Source organism: Colletotrichum gloeosporioides (assembly GCF_011800055.1).
Source record: "Colletotrichum gloeosporioides strain Lc1 chromosome Unknown consensus_36, whole genome shotgun sequence".
NCBI classification, from domain to species: Eukaryota; Fungi; Ascomycota; class Sordariomycetes; order Glomerellales; family Glomerellaceae; genus Colletotrichum; species Colletotrichum gloeosporioides.
In genome coordinates this window covers 609334-634805 of record NW_025544681.1, presented here as the reverse complement: position 1 = coordinate 634805, position 25472 = coordinate 609334, and the positions used below count along the sequence as shown (strand labels likewise).

Genomic DNA, 25472 nt, shown 5'->3' with positions numbered 1-25472 from the left:
ATGGCGTTCCCGAGCCCTCCACCATCTTGGTCCAACTTATCACATTGAAAAGCCAAGGAGCGACCGAGTACAGAGATCCATTCTGTGCTCCTACACTCACTTCGTTTCAAAATGGCAAGTATGAGGACCTTTTGCACCTCCCAGAGCTATGGACGTCCTGTGTTGCGAGTGTGCACATCACGCACGCAGCCCCGGAGTCGTGGCAGGAGGTTTCTGAGTCTCCTTCACCCTCCCAAATTTGAGAACGAACCGATGGTGCGTCTCCCATACTACTTGAGGGGAGGGAGTGATCGATTCTAATCCATGGGCTTGTAGTTGGAATACGCCAAAGGCTCTCCAGAGAGGGCACGTCTCCTAGAATCACTACGAAAGTTGAAAAGCCAGATGCCGGTTCAGGTCCCGATAACCATCGACGGCGTCAAGGTGATACGCGATCTTGCTTCCATGTTGAGAAGGACAGACGACTGACGCAGTCAGGTGAAAACGCATTCAACACGCCGGCAGCTGAACCCCTCCAAGCACCGCGAAGCAGTCGCCGAGTACGCCATTGCAGACTCGGAGCAAGTCAACGCCGCGGTGGATGCTGCCCTCAAGGCCAAGCCAGCCTGGGAGGCCCTCCCGTTTGAAGATCGCGCGGCCATCTTCCTGCGCGCCTCGGAGCTCATTGCCGGCAAATACCGGCAGGAAATTGTCGCGTCAACGATGATAGGCCAAGGCAAGAACGTGTGGCAGGCAGAAATCGAGGCGCCTACTGAGACCGTCGATTTCTTCCGTTACTACATCCAGGAGGCCTGGTGCCTCTTCTCCCAACAGCCAAAGGTTCACCCGTCAGGACAGTGGAACAAGCTGGAGTACCGGCCTTTGGAGGGTTTCGTCTATGCCATTGCCCCGTTCAACTTCACTGCCCTCGGAGCCACTCTCATCGGGCCCTCTGCGCTGCTTGGAAACGTTGTGATCTGGAAGCCTTCGGATTCTGCCCTTCATTCCGCCTACCTTCTCCACCAGATCCTTCTGGAAGCCGGTCTACCCAAGGACGTAGTGCAGCTAATCCCTGGAGACGCAGAGGAGGTGACGGACACCATTCTCAAACGCCCCGAGTTCGCGGGTCTGAGCTTCATCGGTTCAACCCAAGTCTTCAAAGGCATCCAGAAGAAAATTGGCGACCACGTCGGCAGGGGCACTTATAACTCCTACCCTCGCGTCGTCGGAGAGACCGGGGGAAAGAACTGGACCATCGTACACCCCTCTGCCGACGTCAAGAGCGCTGCGTTCCACGCAGTTCGCGCGGCGTTCGAGTACCAGGGACAAAAGTGCTCGGCGCTGTCGAGAGCGTACGTGGCTGAATCCGTCTGGCCCGAGTTCCGCCGTCACCTGGAAGAGCAGATCGCGCAGCTCAAGGTCGGGGACGTGGAGGACTTTAGCAACTTCATCACGCCAGTCATCCACGAGCGCTCGTTCGACAAACTCGCCAAGGTGATTGAGGATGCCGAGACGGACCCGGAGCTGGAGCTCGTCGCGGGCGGCAAAGCTTCTAAGGCCGAGGGATTCTTTGTTCACCCAACCGTGTACAGGACGTCCAACCCGCGGCATGATATCATGTCTCGCGAGCTGTTCGGTCCCATCCTAGGCGTGTACGTGTATCCTGATGAGGAGTGGGAGCAGACGTTGAAGACCCTGGATACGACATCCCGTTATGGCCTCACCGGCAGCATCTTTGCCAAGGATCCATACGCGTCCAGAGAGGCGCAGACTGCCCTCAAGCATGCCGCGGGAATGCTGTATATCAACAGCAAGTGCACCGGCTCTCTGGTTGCTCAGCAGCCATTCGGCGGAAGCCGTGACTCTGGCACGAACGACAAGACCGGCACCATGGCGCACATGCAGCGTTTTGCAAGTGTGAGGTCTATCAAGGAGGACTTTGTTCCTCTAGAGAGGGTGCAGTACCCATCGAATGATGCTTGATGGTTATTGAATTAGCGTAGCAGTCAATTCAGTTTCTTGGACAATCTCAGCAGAACAATTGGTGATGTCTGAATGCTTTAGGTTGTCGTCGGTGGCCACCGCTATTACCTACTTTTTTCGTCTCCATGCGACATGTCACTGTCGCGTAGACGACCCAAATGCAGCAAATTACGAGATCACTGCGTCGCATGGTGATGCAGCTAGGATGTTGACCCCGCCACCCCGCGTTTGTAGATAAGGAGCTATCGTGGGACTTCCCGCACATCGGGCCCCCGGTCCCGAGCCGGGCTCCGAAAGCGGCCTGCCCCGTGCGCTACATAAGACGTCGGGATCGCGCCTCCGACACAGCGCTCTCCTGACCACGCTTCAGGCTTACAGACCATGTCGACTCCACGGAACGGTCATCGCGTCACCAAGAAATGCTCCAGAGCGTACGTGTCTCAAAGACAGGTCGGACCCGAGCTGACAAACATACCTTAGGTGTGAGAGATGTCGGTCAATGAAAGTCAAATGCTCCGGCCGGCAGCCATGCGCTCGGTGTGAGCGTCAGAGCGAGACATGTGTATATGCGCCGGGCATTAAACGAGTTCTCGTCCCTGAGAGGTCCGCCAATAGAATCCATTTTCCTGGTCACTCGGGGTTCATCTTTGTGCTGACCTCGTGTCTTGCTCTCTGTGCTGCAGCTACCTTTTGGAACTTCAACAATCACATCAGCTGACAAGAGGAGGAGATCGTTCATCAGACGAAGTGACGCCAAGGACGTCAACTGACCTCGAAGATGGGAGAATCGAGAGGGAAGCCTTGTCGACATTGGACGGGCGAAATAGCGCCAGACGGTTGAGGACCGTAGGAGCCAGCATAATCCAAGAGGAAGCGATTCAACCAAGCTGGAACCGCAGAGGATCTGGCATTACTGATCAAAGTATTTGAAATGCTCCATCTTTATTTGACCGAATTGCTAAGTTGAGGAATATCTTAGATCAAGCGGAGACAGACACAACAAACGTATCTGGCGACAGACCCCTTTCCATCGGCATCGCTGTATCATCTTTGGGCAGACCTGTGGACGATGATGATTCAACAGATCACGATGAAATCCAGTCATTACTCAAGAAGAGTCGTCCTGAAGAGCATGACCCTCCATTCCGCCCTGCAGAAGGACGATTCTGTAAGTGAACCCCTGCAACCTTCACGCCTCCCTCCTGAAAGCCCGACTGTCAATTGATTCTCTCCGTAGGGTACATGGCGCCGTCCTCGTCTTGGGCGTTCTGTCGCAGAGTCCTCGGACTGTTAGGCAGAACGATGTCGCCAGGGACCGAAAGCACGCTCGACCCCTTCAACACCGATGGTAAAGCCTGCGAGATGGAGTGGCATTCCACCCAACGGGGCGACGTCCCAGTCGTGTCCGACTTGCCCTCCATCGACTTTTCAAAGTCGTTGTTTTACGCAGCCAAGTCATACTTTGGCCTGCTGAATCATTTGATAGACGAAAGCACTTACCTCAAAAACCTAAATGAGCTGTACGAAAACCCGGCACGTAAGGCGGCCTCTTGTCGGCTCTGGTACGCCCAGCACCTTCTCATCCTGGCATTTGGAAAAGCGTTTGTGCTTCGGAGGAGGTGCGCTCGTGGGAAGCCGCCGGGCCACGCGTTTGCAGAAAGAGCAATGACGCTGCTGCCTAGACAAGGCGACTTGGGCGGGGACTCGTTGCTTTCGGTGCAGGTTCTTGTGCTGGCAGCCGTCTATCTGCAATCCATCGATCTGAGAGTCGCAGCGTTCCAATATGTAAGCCTCAAGTTCTTGGATTCTCATCCAAGACGACTGACGTTGTTTGCAGATCGGACAGGCGTCGCGCCTTTGTGTGTGTATAGGCATGCATCGCCACATGCCGGAGCACATCTTTGGGCCCGAACTCTCACGCCGATACAATCTCATCTTCTGGGTCACTCACATTATCGATTCCGAGTTTTCCGCGCTTATGGGCGGTACCGCCGGCATCCATAACCAGCAGATCACTGCCCAGCTTCCGTGCTTGACTAGCAACTCTCTGGAAGCTCTGAGCATGTCTCTACACGTGCGCTTGTCACGGTTGATGGCGACAATCCTGACGAGTGAGCTCATCAGACCGCCGGACTGAGAATCAAAAGGACACTGACGTTTTGTAGCCGTGTATGGTGTCGGTCACGAGTTCGACGGCTCTCTTGTCAAACACATTCAGTCGAATCTTCGCACACTGGCGCAGATTTCAACGGAGCTCCATGATCTCTTGGACACGCATTTTGACGGCCAGATTCCAAGGGCATCTCGAACAGTCTTGAGGTTGATGCTTTCGTATCACCACGTACGTATAATCTAAAATCATCATATTCGACACCAGGGCCCTTCGCAGCTGACCAAGAGACTCACAGTGTGTCGTTTTGACAACAAGACCTCTGGTCATGTGTGCTCTTCACTTGCACCTAGAGCGCGCAAACTCCGAACATTTCGAGAGCCTAGAACTGCGGCCGCCGATGTCGTCGATCCTGCGGTCCTGCGTTGACTCGGCGCGTACGACTCTCCGGACCTTGTTTGTGCTTAGTGAAGGGGACCTTCTAGGTAGCTCTTAACATGTTTGATCTATGCGAGAACAACATTAGCTGACCAAAGCGGTTACAGAATCCTTCATGCCCTTCGACTTGGAGGATGCGTACTCTTCGGCCTTTCTACTTCATCTCCTCCGGGTCATCAGTCCTTCTCTGCTTCCCGACAGCGGGTGGCGGGACGACATCAACCACATACTCCGGCATATGGTCGATAATGGCAGTGTGGTCGCACCGCTGCGTCAACAAGAGCTTCAGCAGCTAGAGAGGACCTTGGAATCGATTACCCCTCGCTACTCTGGGCCCTCCGACCCATCCGGTTTGGATCCCGGAGACGACACCCAGTGGCCGGTTCCGGAGTACATCGATGAGCCGGACAGGGACTTTACCGCGATGGATTGCCTCGAACCTTCCTCCAATGCCTTACTCGATTGGGCCGATCAATTGGACATGCCCGACTTCTTGGCAGCGATGGACTGCGGATTCGGAGGAGGGGCTAGCGGAAGCTGATCCGGCTGCAGGTCCTTATCAAGGATGAAGAATGGGGTGCCGAGGGTGTCGGGAGAGACGACCCGACAGTTGCAACCAACGTGATTTTGGAATGATGGCGATTCTGATGCGTTCCAAATGTCGAATGGAAACCTGCGGACTGTCACTGGAGTCACGATATGCAGCAATCCGCCATGGTAACAGAGAAGCAGACTATCTCCTTCATCGGCTGCGGTATGTTACTCATCATCTCAACTGATAGATTGCTGACGAATGTACGACAGGCTCCATGGGCTCTGCTCTGCTCCGCGGGCTCCTCGATTCTTGCGCGTCACCTAATCCAGAAGTCCCAAAGCCAGACGAATTTCATTTCATCGCATGTACAAAGACGTCGAGATCGGCCGGTATGCTTTCCGAGTCACTGGGAGAGGACGCCAGCCGAGTCAAAATCACTCACGGCGAGCCGGTGAAAGCTGCTGAAGCGGGAGGCATCGTCATCCTCGGCTTCAAACCATACATGGCTGCCGGTGTATTCGACACTCCGGGCTTCCTGGATGCGCTCGAGGGAAAGCTGGTAGTCAGCATGCTTGCAGGGCTGACAGTAGAAGAGCTCAATCAGCTGGCATCGTCTAATGGTGTTGGAATGAAGAGCAAGAGGTGCATACACTTCACCCGTGCCCTCCCCACCGTCGCGTGTCGCTATCGGCAGTCGATGACTGTGCTGGAAATTCCCGACAACCTGCCAGATCAGGAAACACACGTTTTGAAATCTATTTTCTCGCGCGTTGGAAAGTTGAGGATCCTGCCGCCTGACTTGATGAATGTTGGTTCCATGCTAGTCACGGCCTGCCTCGCCACTATCTCGGTACCTCTGGATGGCCTCCTGGATGGTGCTGTTGCTGAGGGGCTCAAGAGGTCTGAAGCCAGATATTTGGTGGTCCAAGGATTACAAGGTCTGGTGTCGGTGCTGGAGAACGGAGAACAGACTGCTTTGATGAGGGAAGCAATCTCTTCACCAAGAGGAGGAACCATTCAGTCGTTGATTACGGTAGAGAAAGCTGGGACGAGAGGAACGTTTGCGGAAGCGGTGATCAACGGGTCTCGCCAGTTCAGCAAGCCTAGGTGATTCATTACATGGTCTCTACCTGTCGTGCTTGAATACAGGCATATCTCTCTGGACATTATATTCGCAACTGCAAGCACTAGAATCGAAGATAATTTTAGGAGAACCACACGGTGTAAGGCCGGTGGATCAAAGAATTCCGCACCTTCTGACCCCATGTCTTTTGACTAACCCAAGTCCTGAATTCCAAAGTGAAGGTGAGCGATTGTGGGGCATTTATATCACCTTTCACCTTGTCTGTGGGTGTCTCATCACATGTTCAGGGTGAATAGGGCAGTTTCCTCACCGATTCTGTCACGAGGCTCCGATCGCTTGTTGAGTGTGTATGCCGCAGTGGTTAAGGCTGGCCCCCTTTCAGCCCTGCAGCATCCTAACCTCCTACAGATCCTTTTTGTAGTTCGGGCGTTCGAATCACTCCCTTTCTGATTTATTGCTTTGGTTGCTCCCCCACTCCGAGATATACATCAAAAATCAAGCTCCTTTAGGGAAATCGAGCAAGGTTTTTGCTACGCGAACGTGTCACCCACCAAATCCAGAATTGCGAACCACCGGAGAAGAGACCACAGTTGCGATCGACCCGATAACCACAGTCCTCCGAACACCTCGAAGATGAGTATGGCTTCGGTTGAAGTTCCGAGACATGGTCCCCGGGGCTGCATCGGAGAGCACTCTCCGGCCCCACACCCCGTCGGGATCGCGCACCCGACTTTGCGTGATCTCGTCGAACGTCTCGCTCTCACTTGAGAATTGCGTTTGCATGAAATATCAGCAATTTTTCATCTCCGCATATTCACAAGAACTTGATTATTAATGAACTCACTGAAGAATTGCCAAGCTTCACAATGATTGCTAGATCTGTAAGGCAGATTGTTACCCAGAGGTATGTCTCGTTTCGTGAACTTATTGAGAATCGAAACTGACAATAACAAGCTCACGTTTCGTTCGACCCGGGAAATCTCATGCAGCATCAACGGCGCACTTCAGGATGAGTTCCTCCGCAGTAGCGGCGACTTCGGCGCCACCAGCCGCGAGCAGCCAGATAGTAGAAAAGATCCACGACTTCGACAAGAGACAAGCGAGTCGGCCTGATTTCGACAAGTCAAATGCTCCGATACAAGTCACCAAGAATCCGAACCCTAACTGGCAGTACGGCGACGGAGTCCCGGGATTCACGCCCAAAAACCACCTCGAAATTGATCCTTACGCCGCGGACAGGCCGGCCATCAACAACTACCGTCTGCTCATCTCCGGCATCGCGCCGCGGCCCGTTGGATTCATCAGCACCGTCTCCGGCGACGGTACAACAAAAAACCTCGCCCCGTTCAGCTACTTCCAGGTCATCGACCACGATCCGCCCATGTTCGTGGTCGGCTTCTCGGCGAGGGCCGGCCGGTCCAAGGACACGCACCGCAACCTCAAGGAGTCAGGCGAGTGCGTCATCAACACGGTGTCCGAGAACATGATCGAGGCTGTCAATGCGACGTCGCTCGACGCCCCGTACGGGGTATCGGAATGGGACGTCTCGGGTCTGCACGAAGCGCCCTCGACGACGGTGCGGCCCTCCCGCGTGCGAGAGTCTGTTCTGTCCATCGAGGGGAAGGTCGTCGACATCAAGGAGTTCAGCGACCACTCGGATGGGGAGGGGAAGAGCGTGGCTGGTATGGTGTTGATCAAGGCGTCGCGGTTCTGGGTGCAGGAAGATGCGACGAATGCCGATGCCAGCCACATTGAGCTGGAGAAGCTGCGGCCTATTGCCCAGCTGGGAGGCATCTCATATGGCCGTGTATCGTCTACTTTTGAGTTGCCGAGAAGAACGTGGGCTGATGAAGCTCCCAAAAGTGAGCTACTGTCTCGACTAGACGGCGAGAGAAATTAGACATAGATACTTTAGAGAAATAAACAAATTCCCCTCAAGACGACCAGAGCTTTTCGGGTAGCCCGATCCATGAACTAAATTGTATGTGTATTGAGGTCAAGCTGAGCATTACTATCGGGTACAGCAGATTTCTGCCAAAAAGAGCCATAGAGGGTGAGACCTGCTGAAGCTTTGATTGGGTCGTCGCACGTGCTTTGAACAAGGTCATGAGGGCGAGTACTTGAGCTCGGGGTCAGTAATGGAAGCCAAAATCATTGCCAACGCCTGCGAGAAGCAACTCCAACGCCGAAGGCACCTGTAGCATGTCCATGTCGTCAGCATCACCAGCCAGGCCTAGATCATCTCCGACAAAGCTCGTGCCATAAATGTGATTGTTCGCTGCAACGTCCCCGACAACGGCATCTTGTTGGTGAGCCCCAAGGCGCCTTGGGTCAGCTGGATCAAGATTGATGGGCGCCAAGTAGGCCGGTACGGGCTGTCCAGGTTGGCTACTGACTGGCAAGCCTGCAATCGAGCCGTTGAGAACACCATTTGTAATTCCGATGTTGTCTTGGGGTTGAGCCGTACCGGAGCCACCACCGTGACGGAGAAGATCACCCTCCCCAGCAGAGTCTGCGGCCTGGAGCCGATTTCGCCTGGGTCCTGCTATATTCCGCCCCTCAAACAGCGCCAAGAGACTCTGCGCGTACAACCACTGGTCCTTGAGGGCATGCAACGTTGCTATCAGCGAGTCAAAGAGGCGTTTGGACTTGGCCACGATGAGCGGGTTAGAGGAATGCATCTGATCCGATACATGCACTAGAGCGGTAAAGAGCACATGGATGCTTGGTATCCAGAGCTTAGCCAATAAGTTCCTATTCCGCATGGACTCGAAAATGGAGCAGATTGTGATGGCTGCGTCGCAACATATGCTGAGGTCGGTGTCTGATGTAGACGGGGGGCTCTCTGGGTCTTGCCTGGGAGAAGGCCGGTGAAGCAGAATCAGGAAGTTATTATACGTGAGATGGAACATTGCCTGCCATGGGTTTGGGTCAGATTTGGAGTTTTGGAGTTTTTCGGGAAGATGTTCTATCAAGTCTGCCAGCGCAGCATCCGCTTCTGCGGTTGCGGCGGCTCGGTCTGCGGCGGTGGATCGGAGGGCGACCCTCTTCCGCATTGCTTTGGAGAAAATGAGGCAGAGGCGTGTGTGCTGGATGGTGAAGTCGTGTTCTGCGTTCAATATGCCCTCGAAATGTTGCTCTTCTAGTGGCGGGACGTCTGACTCGTCAAGGTTTCTAATGTCATCATTCGCCGTCAGCATAAGTAGGAGATCTGGAGCGTGTGGGATAGAAACTTGCATGGCTTGAGGCCGGCCGTAGGATGTAGATCCTATGACGTCGAACTGAAAGAGAATCCACCACAGCCGAATCCACAGCCGTTTATCCATGGCGTTCAGACTAGAGGGTGTCGCATCTCGATGCATGCCCATGCCGAATGCCGTCCGCGTCGCGACACCTACCCAATGCCAAGTGTTGGAAACAATGTCTTCGAGGTCGTCGCACTTCCAGGTCAGGAGGAGCGAGGCCTGCAAGTAAACCTCGCGATGTTGCTCAAAACGGCAGTCAAAGAGGGCCTTGGTCCTTCTAAAGAATACGGACCTGAGGGACTTGATCTCTTCTCTTCCCGTTTCGAGCACGCGTGCCCCGACGAGGAAGACGGCATTGAGCAACAACAAGGACAATGGTCTGCAATGTGGCCTGCATCGAGGGACGTGGCCGCTGCCCTCTGTGCCATTGTAAATTCTCATGAAGTCTTCTTCGTCAATGATGGGCAAGCCACGGTTGACATGGGCAAAGTATGCCTTGACCAGTTCATCAGCCAAGGCCTTTGGCGGTAGCTCGAGGACCTCGGCCGGTACTGACGGTACCTTTGGGGCAAGCGGCTGGCTTCCAAAATGCAGCACGCTTTGGTCTGGCCTCCTCGAGCGCTGCCGCACCAGATAGTGGAGGTTGGAGAACTCGGTGCCGATGAAGAATAGGCGGCCACAGCGTGTGATCTCTGGAAACTCAACTTCTTGCCTATTTAGAAAGTCGGCCATGTTGCGCGTGGCATCTTCGTCGCCTTCGCGGTCAGCCTGAGCGGTTGCATCGCATGCTGAGCTCGGCCGCGGGACGGAAGCGGTGACATCTTCCCAAGGACTGGATCTCGCCGGAATGGGTGTTGCAGGCGCCGTCGCTGACTGGGAGCCGACTGATCGTGGTTGGATTGGCACATTGGAGCTCAGGGCAGTGCGAGCCGACAGCCGGGTTCTCTTTTTCTCATAAATCTGACAGTCGGAAATGTTGTTCGCCTGACATTTTGAGCAAGGAGCGCCCTTTTCGAGGATATCGCACTTGACTTTCCTCCGGTGACATGTCAGACACGCTCTCCCGTCTGCGGCATGGTTAGCAGGGGATCTGGCTCAACGCAAGCACGGACAAGAGCCGAGATCGGGTTCCATACTGGTTCTCGATCTTTTCGACATCGGGCTTCGATGCGCCCTGCGCCCAACAGCACGCCCTGCTGTCACCATTACCGATGGATTGACGAGATAAGGGGCCCTATTACCGAGAAGGCCACAAAGGTTGGAAGGTTAACGTCGGGTTGCGGGAGCATGTCGACTGGTATGAGTCGGGAGTTGGGTTGTATCGCCCCAATTGTGGATGAAGGAGGAAAAACCGAGCAGCGCTCGGAAATTTGTTTTTTGGTCGGTTTTCATGTGCTCGGCGAAATTGGCCAATGACCTGGAGGGAGCTGACCCGCTTTGTCAGCCAGTCGATTCCCGACTCAAGAGACTCGGCGAAAGGAGCCAATGGACTTGCACCGTTTCCCTGCGTCCAAGTGGCCCATATTACTTCACGAAACTGCCTTTGAGCCACATGAAAAGAATTGTAATAGTTCGAGAATTTTTTCAAGCGGTCAATGAAACACAGAGTACGTAAAATGAGAATACAAAAGGGCAATCGCTCCTGTTGTCGAGTCTGTCGGTGGTGCTCTAAGTAGGTCAGGCCAAGTTCAAAAAGACATTTCTCGTTGAATTCTGAGTGAACTCTTAGCCTGCATCAACCGTGAACATGGGTTCAGACACCGAGCGCTTTGGCGGCTTTGTCCAGGACAACCAGCCAACTATCGACGTTGAGGACCATGGGAACGTCTCTGACGATCCCTCGTGGGAGAAACACCAAGTAGTTGATGCGACAAAATTCTCGCCGGTACGCCATGTTCCCAACATGCATGCGACGCGAGTGCCAGCCCTGACACGTCCCAGATGAGAAAATTGCACATTGTCATTGCCGGTTTCACATGTACATTCAACGGCAACTTGGGCTCATCGATGCCCTCGGGCGCTCTCAACGCAATTAGCGCCGAATTTGGTGTAACCAACCGCGTTCATCTCATCCTCCTCAACTCACTCTTCATGGTGGGCTATGGTATGTCATGCTTAGGCGGCACTCTGCAATGCGTCTCAATTCTGACATTTGCCAATAGTCATTGGTCCTCTCGTCTTCGCTCCTCTCAGCGAATATATCGGTCGCCGTCCAGTCCTCATTGGAACGTTCCTCGGCTACCTCATCTTCATGCTCGCTTGCTCAGGGGCTCCCAACTACGCAGCGCTTCTGCTCTTCCGCTTGCTCTGCGGCATCAACGCCGCTGCACCCACAAGTGTCCTCGGCGGGCTCTATGCCGACATCTTTGATGACGCCTCCGTCCGAGGCAACGCCATGGCTCTCTACATGACCGTGACGACCATCGGACCCCTGATTGGCCCCATCATCTCGGGATTCTCATCACCAATGTCGTGGCGTTGGCCGTTCTGGATTGCTGGAATGATTGCCGCACTGGGGTTGCCTCTGGTTCTCACCCTGCCAGAGACATATGCACCGGTTCTCCACAACAAGGCCGTCAAGAAGACGATCAAGAAGCAAGGTGCAGATGAGGAGACCGGGCAGCAACTCGAGCTGAAGCCGTTTGACGTCCAAAAGATTTTTCTTCGCCCGGTGACGCTCCTCGTCACCGAGCCGATTCTGTTCTGCACCTCTGCGTACCTTGCATTGGCATACTCTGTCTTTTACCTCATGTTCCAAGCATATCCCGTCATTTTCCAAGGATTTTATGGGCTTTCTCCCGCGATGGCCGGCTTGGCTTTCATTCCTCGTAAGTAACCTGTGTTGCCTAATCCAACGCGTCTAACAAGTTCACCACAGAGGCCGTCGGTGTCATCATCTCGCTCTTTTTCTTCGGTGCCTTCACTTGGTACCATGACCGTCAGAGCAAGGCTGGCGCGGAGTGGACCAAGAACGAAATCTACCGTAGACTGCCTCTCGCATGCTTTGCCTCTCCCCTGTAAGTACCTCAAGTCATTGTAAACCTCTTGGCCAGTTAGCTAACTCGGCTCTCAGGATGGTCATCTCCCTCTTCTGGCTCGGCTGGACCGTCTGGCCGTCAACGTCTCCAATCATCCCCATGCTGAGCGGCGTCTTCTTCGGTTGTGGCTTCCAACTGCTTTTCATGGGAATGATCAATTATTTGACGGACGTCTTCCGCCAGTACTCCGCATCAGCGCACGCAGCCGCCAGCATGACGCGGTCCATCGGAGCCATCACGCTGCCCCTGGCAGCCAACAGCATGTACACCAATCTCGGGGTGCACTGGGCACCTTCAGTGCTGGGTTTCATCGCGCTGGCCATGGGCGTGATTCCCTTCATCTTCATCAGATACGGCGACCGGCTGGCGCGCAGCAGCAGGACTGCGCGTGAGTTTGGCGAGGTCAAGGGTTAAGTTTAGACAATACTTGGTTAAAATAATGTTAATTGAACATAATATGTCTGTGCGTACTTCACCTTGCCGTTCTCTTGTCAAGAGTGATATTTCTCTACAAGCTCGAGCTGCCGAGTGTGTCTGCAGAGGTGCTCGTACCTATAGAGTATGGGATAAATAAGGTGTTTCTTCTGGCGAGTCTAGCGCCAGAGTTTAATGACTGCGGAATAGAGGTCCTTTCGACCTTGTCTCCTACTTTATTGCTAGCTTATGTGCACATACGGTAAACCACTCCGTGCTGGCCGCTTCAGGCTTCCAAACTCACCATTGCAATTGACTGGTGATTTTTTTAACGCATCTCGAAATAGATTGAAGTTCAGTGAGACGATTCTGCACTGCGCTTCCTTGACCGGGGACCATTGCTTAATGCGGTTGCTCTTGCCTCCCACAAAACCTTACAACATCAAACCAGCAGGACCGACTGCGCCTCCTTCTCCCAGGACACATCCTGCCGCGCCACTCCTGCCGTCTCCCTTCACTGTGCTTGCTACTGTGTGAGGCTCAGTGGTTGAATGGTTCTCAAGCTCTGATGTGTGGCTATCGTGGGAGTTATAGTTCGATCCTCCGTGTATGGATATGGGAAATCTGTTTTGCCCCCAGACACACGTGTGAGTCACCATGCAAAATCCAGATAACCATAGAGGTAAATGCGGCGAAACTTTTGGTACCCTGTGCATCTTTGTAGCACACAAGGTGGGAAAGCTTGCAAGAAAAAAAGGGGGGTTCGAAAGTTATAAAAAGAAGAACCCCTCATCTGAGGAAGTCCTGGTCCCTCAGTTTAATATGGTCTTAGCACATTGGAGCGTAGCTCCTGGCTCAGCGATGAAAAGCAGTTTTTTTGTATCATCATTGGGACTGTGTTGGAATCTTTCGACACATTTCTACAATATAAAGGGATGGTGCCTAGGACGGGAGGCAGGTGGGCAGGTGATGCTGCTGACCTTGCTTGAGGGAAGGAGGGGTGGGCCTCTTCTTGCCTACCTTACCTATGTATGTCGAAGTAAGTGTTGCGTCGAGTAAGCTACGTTCTTGCTGCATGGAGATGCGTTGGAAGGTCTCTGCTCACACTCCCCTGAAGTTAGCTCCGTCGCTACACGTCTGCTCCATGGTAGACCTACGGCAACAGGGATGAAAAGCGAGCGGGAACAGTGATGAGAAGACAATCACGGAGCCGTTTCCCCTCGAGGGGAAAATCTTAAGACTTCAAGGATTTCATATCTGAGTTCTCCTGATCTGGTCCGCAATTTCGCAGCTCCAAATCATGCGTTTCTAATGGAACGATTTCCCCCTGTCACGTTGCTCTGTTGTTATCCCTCCAGACGTAGTTCGTCGTTGTTGATTCATATTTCCATTTCATGAGTTCTCTGCGGCCCAAGTTTGGAATGATATCAAAATGAGATGACGAATGAGAGAGTGGAAGGCGTGCTTGCCTACTAAATACCCGCTTGAGCAAGCCTTCCCCGGAGGATCGTCCCGCATTCCAGAGGACCCTCAATGAGCAGGACCAACTCTTGCCTCGACCTTCCGCAACGTCAATGCATAGATGCTTCCACCGTGCGAGAATTGTTGGTCTAGTTGGTTTGATCAAGAAAACGGGAAAATCGTGAAGGGCGGTGTTCGATTATCCCCCGATGCGAACACTTCTACTTGTTTTGCCCCAGCGGCCAGACGATGCATTCCGGGACCAGATATACGGAAATGATGTGACGAGAAACGCGATTCTTCTCGTGCAAGAATGATCTTCAAAAGAGCAAAAAATGAACCCCCCGCAACCTTTCATAGAGTCAAGTGAACGTGTCCCTCAGTCGACCATTTTTAACCCTCTACCCACTGTGAGCGGAAGCCCAGTTAACATCGCCTGTTTTACATCACTGGGACGACTCGTACTGTGTTGAAGATTCTCCCAACATTCTCCTCTAAATACCTTCAGGCCTTTTGGGGAAGGATGTACTGCCTACGGAGTGTGTGGTAGGTTCTTCTAAGGAAGGAGCCGCTTCGAGAGGACGGGAGGGGAGGGGGAAGGGGGAGCATGGACGATGCTTTGAGAGGCAGCAACTACCAATAGCAGACACTCGGCCCAAGGGAAAGGCAAGAGAGGTCAACATTGAGACATGGAACTCCAGTATTCCAACGGCCGACCTGTCAACGGATCCCAGACAGATAGATGACGGAATCCAAACGATTGGATTATTCGCGGATGACTTTAAACGCAGAAATATGCTGCTGCTGTCTGTTCAACTACACGTGCCATCTGATATCTGGCAGAAACAAGAACGGATTCAAAACGCGAGACCTTAGAAGCTAATGATTTGTCCGGGAGGCCAAACTTTTAAATTCAGCAAATGGCGTCGACTTAACTCGGTTACTGATACCTCGACCGTACGCTTTCGTCTCCAGGGGTACCAAGCATCCCCAGCTTTCAGGTGCTAACTCTGTACGGAGAAGTGCTCCTCGAGAAGCCTCTGTCTGCACAGGCTGTCTACATTCTGCCTCGGCTCTCGAGCCTCATCCCAACCTCATCCGCCAACACCGCAACGTCAATCTGCGCGGGAAGTCTGCCGCCGTTCCATTCTGCCACCTGTTCTGCGGCCTGCCAGACGGCCTGAATCGCCGCCGCGGAGATGCCCAAGCCCATGGCACCTTTGAAGTGAGTCTTTGTCTGCCTCGTAGCCCCCAGCGCGGCCACTGCACCGGCAATGATGGTCTCACAGAGCGGGAGGCCTTGTGTCTTCTCAGAACCCCCGATCACGAACCCAAAGACGACCGCGTGGGTCATGTATGCTTGTTGCAAGTGTGAGTATGTGGTCACAGCCTATTTGAAGAGGAATGCTCACTCAGTTCGGGGAAGAAACCACCCATCATGTTCATGACTTCTGAATTCGCCGCGGTGCGATATATGGTCTTCCTAGTCTCCAGCCCCTTTTGATGCCAGTTGGCCTCGGAAAGAAAAGGTCTGAACCGAATCGACTCTTGTTAGTTTTACCATGGCTTAGCCACGTGAAATGCATTCAGGTCTTACCTGTCCATCTGGTCGGTCATGAAAATGTCACGTTCCCGCATCTCCCCAACCAAGCCCAAGCTGGCTGGGACACACTGAGGCAAGCCGATGAATGGCCAGATCAGGGTGAGGGCAGTTCTGAAGGTTGCAAACAAGGCTTTGACTTCTTCGTCGTCCTTGTCTTTGGTAACATCGCGAAAGAGCTTCGGCAGCGAGTCCCCTCGATGCTGAGCGCAAAGCATAGAGCCCTAGTTTTAGTTAGTCTAGGTCGTTTTCCATCAAAGACAGAACAGCACTCACAATTATTGCGGGCGCAACTTCGCGAATCTGGCCATTCTCGACTTCTTCGAGCTGTCGCACAATGTCTTGAAAGAGAACAGAGTCATAAGGCGTAGCGTCAGGGGTCAAATTGACGTTCGCGTACTTTGCGCCTGCTCCGTTGGACTCTGTGACGGTCATTCTGGAGGCGGACCTTTCGATGAAGGTGTTTGTGGGAGAGAAACAGTGGTGCAAAACGACGACATGATTGCATGTGTTTCTTCTAGAAAAATGACTTTCAACTGAGATATGGACGAGTGTCTTTGTCGGAGCTCCGAGCGGGGAGCTTGACCGGATTTGTAGAAAAGAGGGAGCGACTTCGCAATTAACTCCTATTTCCATGGAGACGGGGTTCGGGGAGTTGGGGTTGATGGGACGAATCCGGTTCGCTGACTACGTGTGTGCGTTACTTTCTGTTGCAACATCGGCTTGTCACATCTACCCCTCAGAGGCTCCGTCGATTCGGGATGCCCGGCAATCTGTTTTGTCTCTCATTCAAGATGGCTCAGTCTGAGGAAGAGACTCGCGCGTTCGACTATCATCGATTTGTGCCCCCAAAAGGAAAGTCGGGAGATGTGCGAGATTTGCGAGCAGGTCGGACTAACAAAGTGTCTCAGATTGGGCTCGGTTTGACGGTATCGACACCAGCGACCCTTACAAGTACTCGGAGGCCATTGTGAAGAACGAGAGATTCAAGGCGATATGGGGCAGCCGTTCTTCCAACCTCGGAACTCCATTCCATGGAATCACGACCGATGGCCAGAAGAGGGATGAACTGTACAAACTCCAGAATGAAGGAGCACCTACGAAGCAGATGGTCCGTCACCAATGACGAGAGATTACATATGCTGACCAGTCTGAAGGTGAAAGCAGCACATGATTTCATACGACTCCTCAGCCCTGATGAGAAGGAGGCCGCAGTGAGAGATCTGGATTCTGAAGAGTGGTGAGTTGAGCAAGTCCTGATCCAGATCTTGAAAGACATGCTCAAACTGAAGATGACAGGAGAAAGTGGATCAACCCAGAGATAATTATATTCAGGTGCGGCCTGCGGCTCGAACATATTGAGAAGGTCAAAGTCGACGCCGTGATGAAGATCCTCAAGCATTCTTTGAGTAAAAGCGGCTTCGCCAAAGTCCAGGGTGCCATGAAGACCAACAAGTTCCTGGGAGAGATCTGCGGCAAAGAAGCCATCTTGAATGAACACAGTTACTTGTGAGCGAGGCCACCATCTTTTTCGGAGAAGTCTCTCTAACTGTCCGTTCCAAGCTTCACAATATTCGGCGAGCCTTCTGAGACGGCGCCATGGGCGTTCATGCTATATGGCCACCACCTCGCTCTCAATGTATTTATCGCAGGAGAGCAGATGGCGATAGGTCCTGTTTTCATTGGCGCCGAGCCAAGCGTCAGTTCTCAGCATGGATTATTTTAGTCGAGTCAGCTGACAGGTTCCCAGATCATCGATGAAGGGCCCGACAAGGGTTTGACTCTCTGTGCGAATGAGAGCCAGCTGGGACTGCGCCTTATGCAATCTCTATCCCCAGGGATACAGAAGAAAGCCCAAGTGTACTCCCAAATGCATGATCCAGCCATGTCGGAAGACCGCTGGCACCCAGCTGATCAGGTAATCCTGTTCATTGACGCTGAACAATCTGGCCGTATGCTGACTTGATTGACCAGAGACACTTGGCTGGCGCTTTCCACGACAACAGGATTATTCCATATGAGGGCGTGCTAGTCACCGAAATGACAACGGAGCAGCAAGAGTTGCTCATGTCGATTGTCTCTGAATTCTTGGTACTCCTGCCGCCTGAACCGCTCAAGCACAGGCTGGGGCACATACGAGCATACCTATCGGAGACTTATTTCGCCTGGATTGGTGGCTTCGGTCCAGCCGACCCCTTTTACTATCGGATCCAGAGCCCTGTGGCGTTGTTCGAGTTCGATCATCACTCTGGCGTGTTTCTTACCAACGAAGAGCCCGCAAAGTATCACATCCACACAATACAGAGACTCCCCAACGGCAACGATTATGGTCGCGAGTTGAGGGAGCTGTTTAGAAGGCAGGGAAATAACGGAAAGCTGTGACATATAGATAGAGAGGTTTGATTATAGCAATTAAAGTCATTATGTGCTGAAAGTCCATATGCGGATTCGGGCAACCAGTATCAGATTCCGAACGATGGCGAAATAGAGGGAAACATCCTTAGCAACGTCATCACGACGAAGTGACATCTCGTAATATTTCCACATCCACCATGTCGACTAGTTTAGCTTCTGGGCAGGGAACATGGATCAACCCCAGCTGAAGGTTGTCAAATGCTCGATGACCCAAGTGGTGGTACCCCGACAGAACAGGATCGTCTGTTCGTGGACATAATCCCAGAGGTAGTCAAGGGAGATTCAAGCCGATCAAACCTAGGCTGCTACAAGCAAGCGATAGACCTCAATCACGTCGTGTTCATTCTCTTGCATTTCACGAATCGTTCTGTTGTAGTGAGAAAACGCGGTTGACCACAGCTCAGCCTTCCATTCCACCTCGCAGCCACCGACTCTCTGGCGTCTCCGAACGAATCAATTTGCTCAGCCCTACCTCCTCTCTACCACATGGCTGAATACCAGTCAACCCAAAATGTCACCTCGCTTCGCAGCTGAAGTCACGAAAACCCGGTAGTCTGGGCCGTGTTTGGTAAATGGCATGCCATGGCGTTCTGCAAGGGATGAAGCTCCAGAGGGGCGGTTTGCGTGGCTTGCGCAGGGTTAAACTTGAGCGTAAACTCCCCAGAATATGTCTCAGAAATTTCAATATATGGGGTAATCCTACATCCAGATCTCTACCAAACACCGCACCGGGATCTCCGGTTCCATGTCGCCATGTTCGACCCCAGCTGGTGGGTGGAAATTAGCTCGAGAAGCGTTGGCGGTGTTTGGTCAACTGCCGAGCGTCTCGAAATAGCATCGCGATGAGCCTCGCATGTAGCTGAATGAACCTGGAAATAAGGTATAAGTAGCCTGGCTATCTACCACGTAATAACAACTTCCTCATCACCCAACATCTTCATACTTCATCACTACCATTCTTCTCATCTCAAGATGAAGCACAACGTCCTTTTCCAGATCGCCCTGGCGCTCCCCTCACTGACAGCGGCATCGATCTGTAACAACAACTGCGGCCGCCAAGTCGTTGGTACTGCTCGAAAGGACCCTTCTTTGTCCTCAAGATCGTCGCTCTGCGCGGCTTTCGTCACCACCACTGTGACAGAGTCTGTGACCCCCAGCTTAAGCTTCACGAGCACTTGCTAACTCTGTACAACAGGGCTGGCGCCGCGCCTTCTGCCGCCAAGAGAAATGTCCATGGTCCCCGCCAGGCTTTCGCTCCTGTGATCACAGGCACGAAGCCTGCTTACGCCTCCTCGTGCCCCGACGTCACCGCGTACTGGTCCGCTTGCCAGTGCTTCGAAGGCGTCAAGGCAACCACGATCACAGTCGTCGGACCAGGTCCCTCGTCGACCTCGTCTGTGTCTCCCAGCTCGACCATCTCGGACAGCCCCGTTTCGCCTACCCCGGAGCCGCCGAGCCCGACCTTCACCTCGACCACGACAACCTCGTCCAGCGCCAGCACACCCACGTGCACCCCGGGCCTCGAGTATGCTCTTTACTCCATTGACCGTAACTCGGATCTGTGCCAGAACTACATCAACGTCCAGGGCAACAGCCCGCGCAACTTTAATCTCAACCGCCTCATAGGGGGCAGAACCCCCGTCCTCACCGGTGTGACCCAAAGCATCGGGTTCTCCAACAACGGAGATGAAGCCTTGGCCCCTCTGAGACTTTACGGGACCCAGGGTCCGGCGGGAACAACCTCGACGTGCTCCATCGTCCAGCACCGCGGCTATATCAACGTCACGCCCGGAGTCTACACCGTCTTCGCCAACCAGCCAGACGATGACCTGCTCCTGTGGTTTGGGAACAATGCCAAGTCGGGTTCGTTTGCCGCTGGCAACAGCGACGTGTATGGACTCTGGGCTTCGCCGGAGCAGTCCAAGCTTGTCGACACTTTTGTGTTCACTGAGTCGGCATACATTCCTTTCCGTGTCTACTGGGATAACAGAGGCGGGCCTGGAGATCTCAAATTGGAGGTCAAGAATAGCACGGGGGATGTCATTCTTGGATTCAACACCCAGCAGAGCCAGAATGTCGTGTACAAGTGCGCTGGTGGGGACGCGCCTGCTTTCCCCGCGTGGCAGGATGAGGCTGTCGCTGGCGGCTGAAGTGTTTACGACTTGGTAAGCATGCAGTCGCCTGCTTAGAATGTTCCGTCGGGAAGGTTTCATTCTGTCTTCGTGGTTGGGTGTTGTACTTCTATTTACCAATGATAGCAAAACAGATTGAATAATTGGACCATCGTTCCCCGCTTGGCATGTTCGTAGGGCTTGAACTTCAGCGTGATTGACTGACCTAATGAACCTCCATTTTCACCGCTGTCTAGCCATCAACAGTCGTAGCGGTGCCCTTCACGGCCATTCCTCCTTCAGCATCCTGAATCCAAACATCCCACTTCTTCTCTTCACCGTCATCCTTCTCCCTCAAACATACTGTCATCTCCCGGCCGCAATAAAGCGGTGCCAAGTTTCGATATCCGTACCATCTTACCCGCTGGCCTCTCTGGTTAAAAAATGCAAGCACGAGAGCCAGGGTCAGCGGCCCATGGACCAGTGTCGCCGGGTGACCCTCCTGCCTAGCCCACGCCGGATCTAGATGGATGGCGTGAGCATTATACGTCAACGCGCTGAAGTTCGTCAGGAGGTTCTGCGAAGGTGTGATGGCGAGAGAATACGTCGGCTGATGCGGCGCTGTCTCTGGTTAGCATCCCGCTCACCTCCATCACTGATGCCCAAACGTACGTTTCAAACTTCGCCTGGGAGAGAACGGCGTATCTGTGTCAGGCAAAAAGGCCAGAGTCCTCCTTTCCTCAATCGCAGGGCCCTTGCCCGCCGCGGCAGCAGCGCCGTACCGCCGCCACAGCTCAACCCATACCCGGCCCTTCTCAGGCCGGACATCCTCCACGCTCTCGACACAGCTGACGCGTCTGCTGTCCAGACGCAGCTCATCCTCCCAGCCCTCGCGAAACCTCACCTCGCCCCCCGCCCAGAGACGGCGGGTGAAGGGCGCGCCCGGGCAGTGGTCTGGGTCTGTGCCGTCCGGCATCAGCTCTGAGGGCGGGGACTGGAGTGGGAAATAAGCGAGGTGGTGGCCCTGCGGGAGGAATGCGGCAGATTTTGCAGCAGGAGGGTACTCCCGGGAAGATGTTTTTGAGGACGCAGCGAAGATGTCAGAGAACAGGAGGTTTAGCAAATGTGAAGAGGTAGGGGAGAGGTGGTCTGGTACGTCTTTGCTCTTGTGCAGGATTTGAGCGATGCCCGCTTCCAATGAAGGGGCGGCATGATGTGTTGAGATGTTTCGATTGAAGGCATGGAGCCGGTGGACGAGCGGCCTCATGTTGGCTGTTGATGAGACTTACACGAGATAGATGAAGGAAGCCAGGAAATTGACATGGTTATGCAAGTATTCAACGTATGTGTGATAATTACATATCTGACAGTGCCCTCATGATAGAGCTGCTGAAGACGGCTCAAGCATGGGTCAATGTACAGTGAGGCTCGCAGAACAGAAATCAATAGGAATCGTTCAGTCCGGGCATGATCACAGTACCCAATTTACAAGATGGTTCGTCACTCAAGATTCGGTTGGAGTAATTCGCCCTCGGCGTCCAGAACATATAGGAACAAGCAACAGCTCCCTATATTTCACTGTTCAAATTTGAGGCACAATGTTCAAGGAGTGACTATGCAATATATTGACTTCATTCTATCTAGTCGCAAACAAGCGGCCGCCTCCCGACCGCTTTGAATTGTCCTCTACCTACTAGAGGAGTATCTGCGAGTTGTCAGTCACACCCCCCACCTACGAATCATTCATCAACGTACCTGTAGACTAGTTCTCAACTCAAGAGGCCTTCATAACAGACCGAAGCGGGCTCGGGCGCGCCACTTGGTGCGTGAGGGTAGCCGGGCTCGTCGGGCTTCTTTCCGCGAAGAGCCGATGAGCGGCCATGGGCGCGCGGGCCGGCGCGTTGGCGGGCTGCGGCGCCGCGCGCGCGGACTCCTCTTCGCTGTTATGCGTTAGAGACGATGCTTGAGTCGATCCCTCAATCTCGAGGGATTCGGAAGGTCAATCTGTAAAACGTCAGCCGCTGTTGTGCGAGGTGTCATCTCGAAGAGCATACCGTCGTAGTATTCATCATCGTCGTCGATATCAGCCAACTGCTCAAAGTTCACCTTGTATCGGAGGATACCACCGATACCACCGAATCCCTTGACGAACTGGTTTCCTTCCGTGGAACGGTCCGAGACGAACTCAAGGTTAGTACCGAAATCCTTGTAGTGCTCCGCAATCCACTCAAGGAAAGACTCCTGGGAGACAACTTCCATCTCCTGGCCGGTCTCCTTGTCCAAGAAGGCATCACGGCCGGAGGCCTCCTGCTGCTTGGTGGTGTGCAGGATGTGCTCGGCGTTTTGGCTGTCCTTGAGCTTCCAGCGGGTGATCTCCAGGTTCTCGAAAACAATCAGGGTCTCGACGGCGCCGAGCTCCAGAGCCTTCAGGGTATCTTCAATACCGTAGCAGACGCGGCCAGTGTCCTGGCTGATCTCCTCAAAGTACTTTCCAATAAGCTTCTTCTCCTGGATGAACTTGACGTTACCGAGGGTCTCGGAGGAAAGCTCGATAGCCTGGTTGAAGCCGTTCTCACCGCCGTAGGAGACGTCAACAACCTTGATAACCTTGGAAGCCAGACGGCCGTCAAACATGTCGGAGGCGTTGAGGTCGTTCTTGAAATCGGCAGAACCAGCCAGAATCAGACCGGCGACGTTGACCTTGTCGTTGGTGATGAAGTTCTGAACGGCCAACTCGGCAACCTTGCGGACGTAGTTGTGGCGCTTTTCCTCACGGAGACGGGCGAAACGCAGGGCGGACTGACCACCACGGCCGTGCTTCTTGGGGAGATCGACCGAGAACTTGTGGACAATATCTCTGGTGTTTCCGGAAAGAGTACCGAAGAGGGCTCCGTTACCGTCCATGATGATGAAACCGAATCTCTGGTCAGACTCGAGCAGCTCGGCCAAGGCCTCGGTGTGGAACTTGTTGTCACAGAGGTAGAGGGAGGTGTTGATGGGCTTGAAGGGCTCGAAATCGATGTTGACCTTCCTTTCCTTGCCTTCCGAGGTCAAGATTTCACCACAGTAGACGACCAGGCCGTTGGGGGGGACCTTGTTGTACAACTTGAGACGCTGCTGGGTGGAGGTAATGGCCGAAAGGACGGACTGTCTGTTGACTCTGGACTTGATGTTCGAGGCAGTACCCTGGGCGCGATAGTGTCAGCAGTCGTTCGCCCTGTCAGAGAGGGACGAGACATACGTATTCTTCAGCCAACATCTTGGCGGCACGCGAGATCTGATCCTTGGGAGCTGTGGTGGGGTCAGTCAAATGGGGTCGCGGCGGCGGCATCACGGCGGAAGGACGTACGGATGATGAGGGAGATCATGGATGTGCCGTTACCACGAGCGGCCTCGAGGCGCTTGATGAGCTTCTTCACCTTCCATATCTCGATCTGTATGGCAACAAACGCATCAGTCAGCCTGGCCTGCACACTGCACAGTCTTGGAACGCGGGGCAAAAGGAGGGGCTCCGTTAAATTGTGCAAAATGATTACTCACGTTCTTCTCGGCCTCGTCCTTCTGAGCGTCCGCCATCTTGAGGTCGGGGGAATTAACGAACTCGAAAACAAAATGAAGGGTACGCGGTCGCGTGACGGTGAGAGGTTTGTCGTCGTCGTCGCGCGGTTCTCCCGATGCGTGCGATGCGATGCGGTGTTGCGAGGAAAGAAAACTTGATGCTCCACGTATGTAGGTCGATTTTTTGTGCTGTCACCGCACAAGGATTGGGCCTGACTGGGGACACACCCAATCCCGTCCTAGGGCGCTAAACCGCAAGCGAGTCATAGTGGTGCTGGGTGCCTAGCCATTCAGCCACTGGGGACGTCCAGTTACAGCGCACCAGCTGGGCTGCTGCACCCTTCCAGGTTCTCCCGCAGCCCGCACGTGCCGTCGTCATTGCTGGAGCCGCCCCCATGGTTCACCTACTCAAACAAACCGAAGTTTGGTCAGGCAAGGTAAGGTACGCAAGGTAAAATCTTCGGATTTGCCCAGCTGAGTTTCGCATTTCATCGGATGTCGCGAATAATGAGTCAACGGACACAGCTGTCCCCAAGGATAGAGTCAGCAAACACCATACAGGCACAGGCGCAGACTGCAAAGGTTTGAGACAAACCCATGTGTACACCTGTTGCTCCCTTCGTTACCTAGTTGCCCATCCAGCCCCACTCGATCTCTGCCGCCCCAAGCTGGAAAAAGACCATGACCGACCGCAGCTGGTGAAAAGTCCATGCATCTAAACGGGCACCGCTCATCGTCCTGATGCATTCACGCTATCCATGCAACTAACGGGCCAACTCTATCGCGACCTCCCTACAGTTCCGTCACCACCTGAGAGGAGCTACCCCGAGCTCGCAGCCAGGCCATCGCCATTATCAACACCGACCCAGACATACGTCGCACAGCCCAAAATGGCCGCCAACGTGCCCATCCAAATCGCTGAGACGATACAGACAGCGCACATCAACCGTGCCCCGTCCCCAGATCACGATCTCAACCCCACCACAGCCGCTTCAGAGAAGGAGCCGGTGACATTAGAACCCGTCTCGTCGCACGATGATCTCGACGATGACGAGCTCGACGACGACATCCCCTACAGTGTGCTGAACCCCAAGCCGCGGTCAGCAAAGCTTCCGCCCATGCCCGACCTCCGATTCGAGCAGAGCTACCTGCACAGCATCTCCAAGGCGGACACCTGGGGAAGGGTAGCGTGGATTACAGTGAGAGACCAGGTCGGTGGATTGCAAATGTCTGCGAGTCGGCCCCAGGACTGACGTAGCACAGGTCATGATGCCTTTGGCGCAAGGAGTCATCTACAACTTATTCTTGATCGGCTGGCACCATTGGAACAAGAACGCACAGGTCCACGGCAGCTCCATCGGCGCGAGGGTACGCAGGTGGTGGTACGGCGTGAACAACTGGAAGCTGCCGCCCCCAAAACGAGACACATGGAGGCTGAGGAAGGAGTTGTGAATAGACGCATGGGGACACTAGGATGAAAAAGAGGACACGAATGATATGG

At 53.8% G+C, this 25472-nt stretch overlaps 13 protein-coding genes across 13 annotated transcripts; 9 read left to right on the top strand and 4 right to left on the bottom strand.

Moving 5' to 3' along the window:
• Positions 1-111: 111 nt before the first annotated feature.
• GCG54_00006090 (Delta-1-pyrroline-5-carboxylate dehydrogenase) lies at positions 112-1962 on the top strand (the record flags this gene model as incomplete). Its single annotated transcript, XM_045406104.1, has 3 exons — positions 112-255; positions 316-423; positions 478-1962. 3 exons carry the CDS (start codon positions 112-114, stop codon positions 1960-1962), a joined length of 1737 nt encoding a protein of 578 aa, XP_045265487.1.
• A 381-nt stretch (positions 1963-2343) lies between these two features.
• GCG54_00006089 (uncharacterized protein) lies at positions 2344-2680 on the top strand (the record flags this gene model as incomplete). The annotated part of the gene is made up of 2 exons (XM_045406103.1): positions 2344-2393; positions 2443-2680. 2 exons carry the CDS (start codon positions 2344-2346, stop codon positions 2678-2680), a joined length of 288 nt encoding a protein of 95 aa, XP_045265486.1.
• Positions 2681-3031: 351 nt separating this feature from the next.
• On the top strand, positions 3032-5051 carry GCG54_00006088 (uncharacterized protein; the record flags this gene model as incomplete). Its single annotated transcript, XM_045406102.1, has 6 exons — positions 3032-3130; positions 3172-3747; positions 3800-4073; positions 4128-4303; positions 4371-4557; positions 4618-5051. The coding sequence occupies 6 exons, from the start codon at positions 3032-3034 to the stop codon at positions 5049-5051; spliced, it is 1746 nt and encodes a 581-aa protein (XP_045265485.1).
• Positions 5052-5224: 173 nt separating this feature from the next.
• On the top strand, positions 5225-6156 carry GCG54_00006087 (Pyrroline-5-carboxylate reductase; the record flags this gene model as incomplete). Its single annotated transcript, XM_045406101.1, has 2 exons — positions 5225-5264; positions 5315-6156. 2 exons carry the CDS (start codon positions 5225-5227, stop codon positions 6154-6156), a joined length of 882 nt encoding a protein of 293 aa, XP_045265484.1.
• A 982-nt stretch (positions 6157-7138) lies between these two features.
• Positions 7139-8029, top strand: GCG54_00006086 (uncharacterized protein; the record flags this gene model as incomplete). The annotated part of the gene is made up of 1 exon (XM_045406100.1): positions 7139-8029. One exon carries the CDS (start codon positions 7139-7141, stop codon positions 8027-8029), a length of 891 nt encoding a protein of 296 aa, XP_045265483.1.
• A 232-nt stretch (positions 8030-8261) lies between these two features.
• Positions 8262-10106, bottom strand: GCG54_00006085 (Acetamidase regulatory protein; the record flags this gene model as incomplete). The annotated part of the gene is made up of 1 exon (XM_045406099.1): positions 8262-10106. One exon carries the CDS (start codon positions 10104-10106, stop codon positions 8262-8264), a length of 1845 nt encoding a protein of 614 aa, XP_045265482.1.
• Positions 10107-11121: 1015 nt separating this feature from the next.
• On the top strand, positions 11122-12826 carry GCG54_00006084 (MFS transporter fsa7; the record flags this gene model as incomplete). Its single annotated transcript, XM_045406098.1, has 5 exons — positions 11122-11259; positions 11316-11478; positions 11537-12202; positions 12253-12391; positions 12448-12826. The coding sequence occupies 5 exons, from the start codon at positions 11122-11124 to the stop codon at positions 12824-12826; spliced, it is 1485 nt and encodes a 494-aa protein (XP_045265481.1).
• A 2518-nt stretch (positions 12827-15344) lies between these two features.
• On the bottom strand, positions 15345-16322 carry GCG54_00006083 (uncharacterized protein; the record flags this gene model as incomplete). The annotated part of the gene is made up of 4 exons (XM_045406097.1): positions 15345-15646; positions 15700-15818; positions 15885-16111; positions 16164-16322. 4 exons carry the CDS (start codon positions 16320-16322, stop codon positions 15345-15347), a joined length of 807 nt encoding a protein of 268 aa, XP_045265480.1.
• A 229-nt stretch (positions 16323-16551) lies between these two features.
• GCG54_00006082 (uncharacterized protein) lies at positions 16552-18269 on the top strand (the record flags this gene model as incomplete). Its single annotated transcript, XM_045406096.1, has 7 exons — positions 16552-16582; positions 16799-16998; positions 17045-17127; positions 17187-17396; positions 17451-17586; positions 17638-17805; positions 17862-18269. 7 exons carry the CDS (start codon positions 16552-16554, stop codon positions 18267-18269), a joined length of 1236 nt encoding a protein of 411 aa, XP_045265479.1.
• Positions 18270-19274: 1005 nt separating this feature from the next.
• On the top strand, positions 19275-20452 carry GCG54_00006081 (uncharacterized protein; the record flags this gene model as incomplete). The annotated part of the gene is made up of 2 exons (XM_045406095.1): positions 19275-19444; positions 19498-20452. 2 exons carry the CDS (start codon positions 19275-19277, stop codon positions 20450-20452), a joined length of 1125 nt encoding a protein of 374 aa, XP_045265478.1.
• A 214-nt stretch (positions 20453-20666) lies between these two features.
• GCG54_00006080 (uncharacterized protein) lies at positions 20667-21680 on the bottom strand (the record flags this gene model as incomplete). Its single annotated transcript, XM_045406094.1, has 2 exons — positions 20667-21034; positions 21086-21680. The coding sequence occupies 2 exons, from the start codon at positions 21678-21680 to the stop codon at positions 20667-20669; spliced, it is 963 nt and encodes a 320-aa protein (XP_045265477.1).
• A 507-nt stretch (positions 21681-22187) lies between these two features.
• Positions 22188-23989, bottom strand: GCG54_00006079 (Eukaryotic peptide chain release factor subunit 1; the record flags this gene model as incomplete). Its single annotated transcript, XM_045406093.1, has 5 exons — positions 22188-22348; positions 22372-23599; positions 23655-23704; positions 23763-23847; positions 23954-23989. 5 exons carry the CDS (start codon positions 23987-23989, stop codon positions 22188-22190), a joined length of 1560 nt encoding a protein of 519 aa, XP_045265476.1.
• A 740-nt stretch (positions 23990-24729) lies between these two features.
• Positions 24730-25339, top strand: GCG54_00006078 (uncharacterized protein; the record flags this gene model as incomplete). Its single annotated transcript, XM_045406092.1, has 2 exons — positions 24730-25182; positions 25235-25339. Coding segments are annotated over 2 exons (558 nt in total), but the record flags the coding sequence as incomplete, so codon positions are not given.
• Positions 25340-25472: the final 133 nt, after the last annotated feature.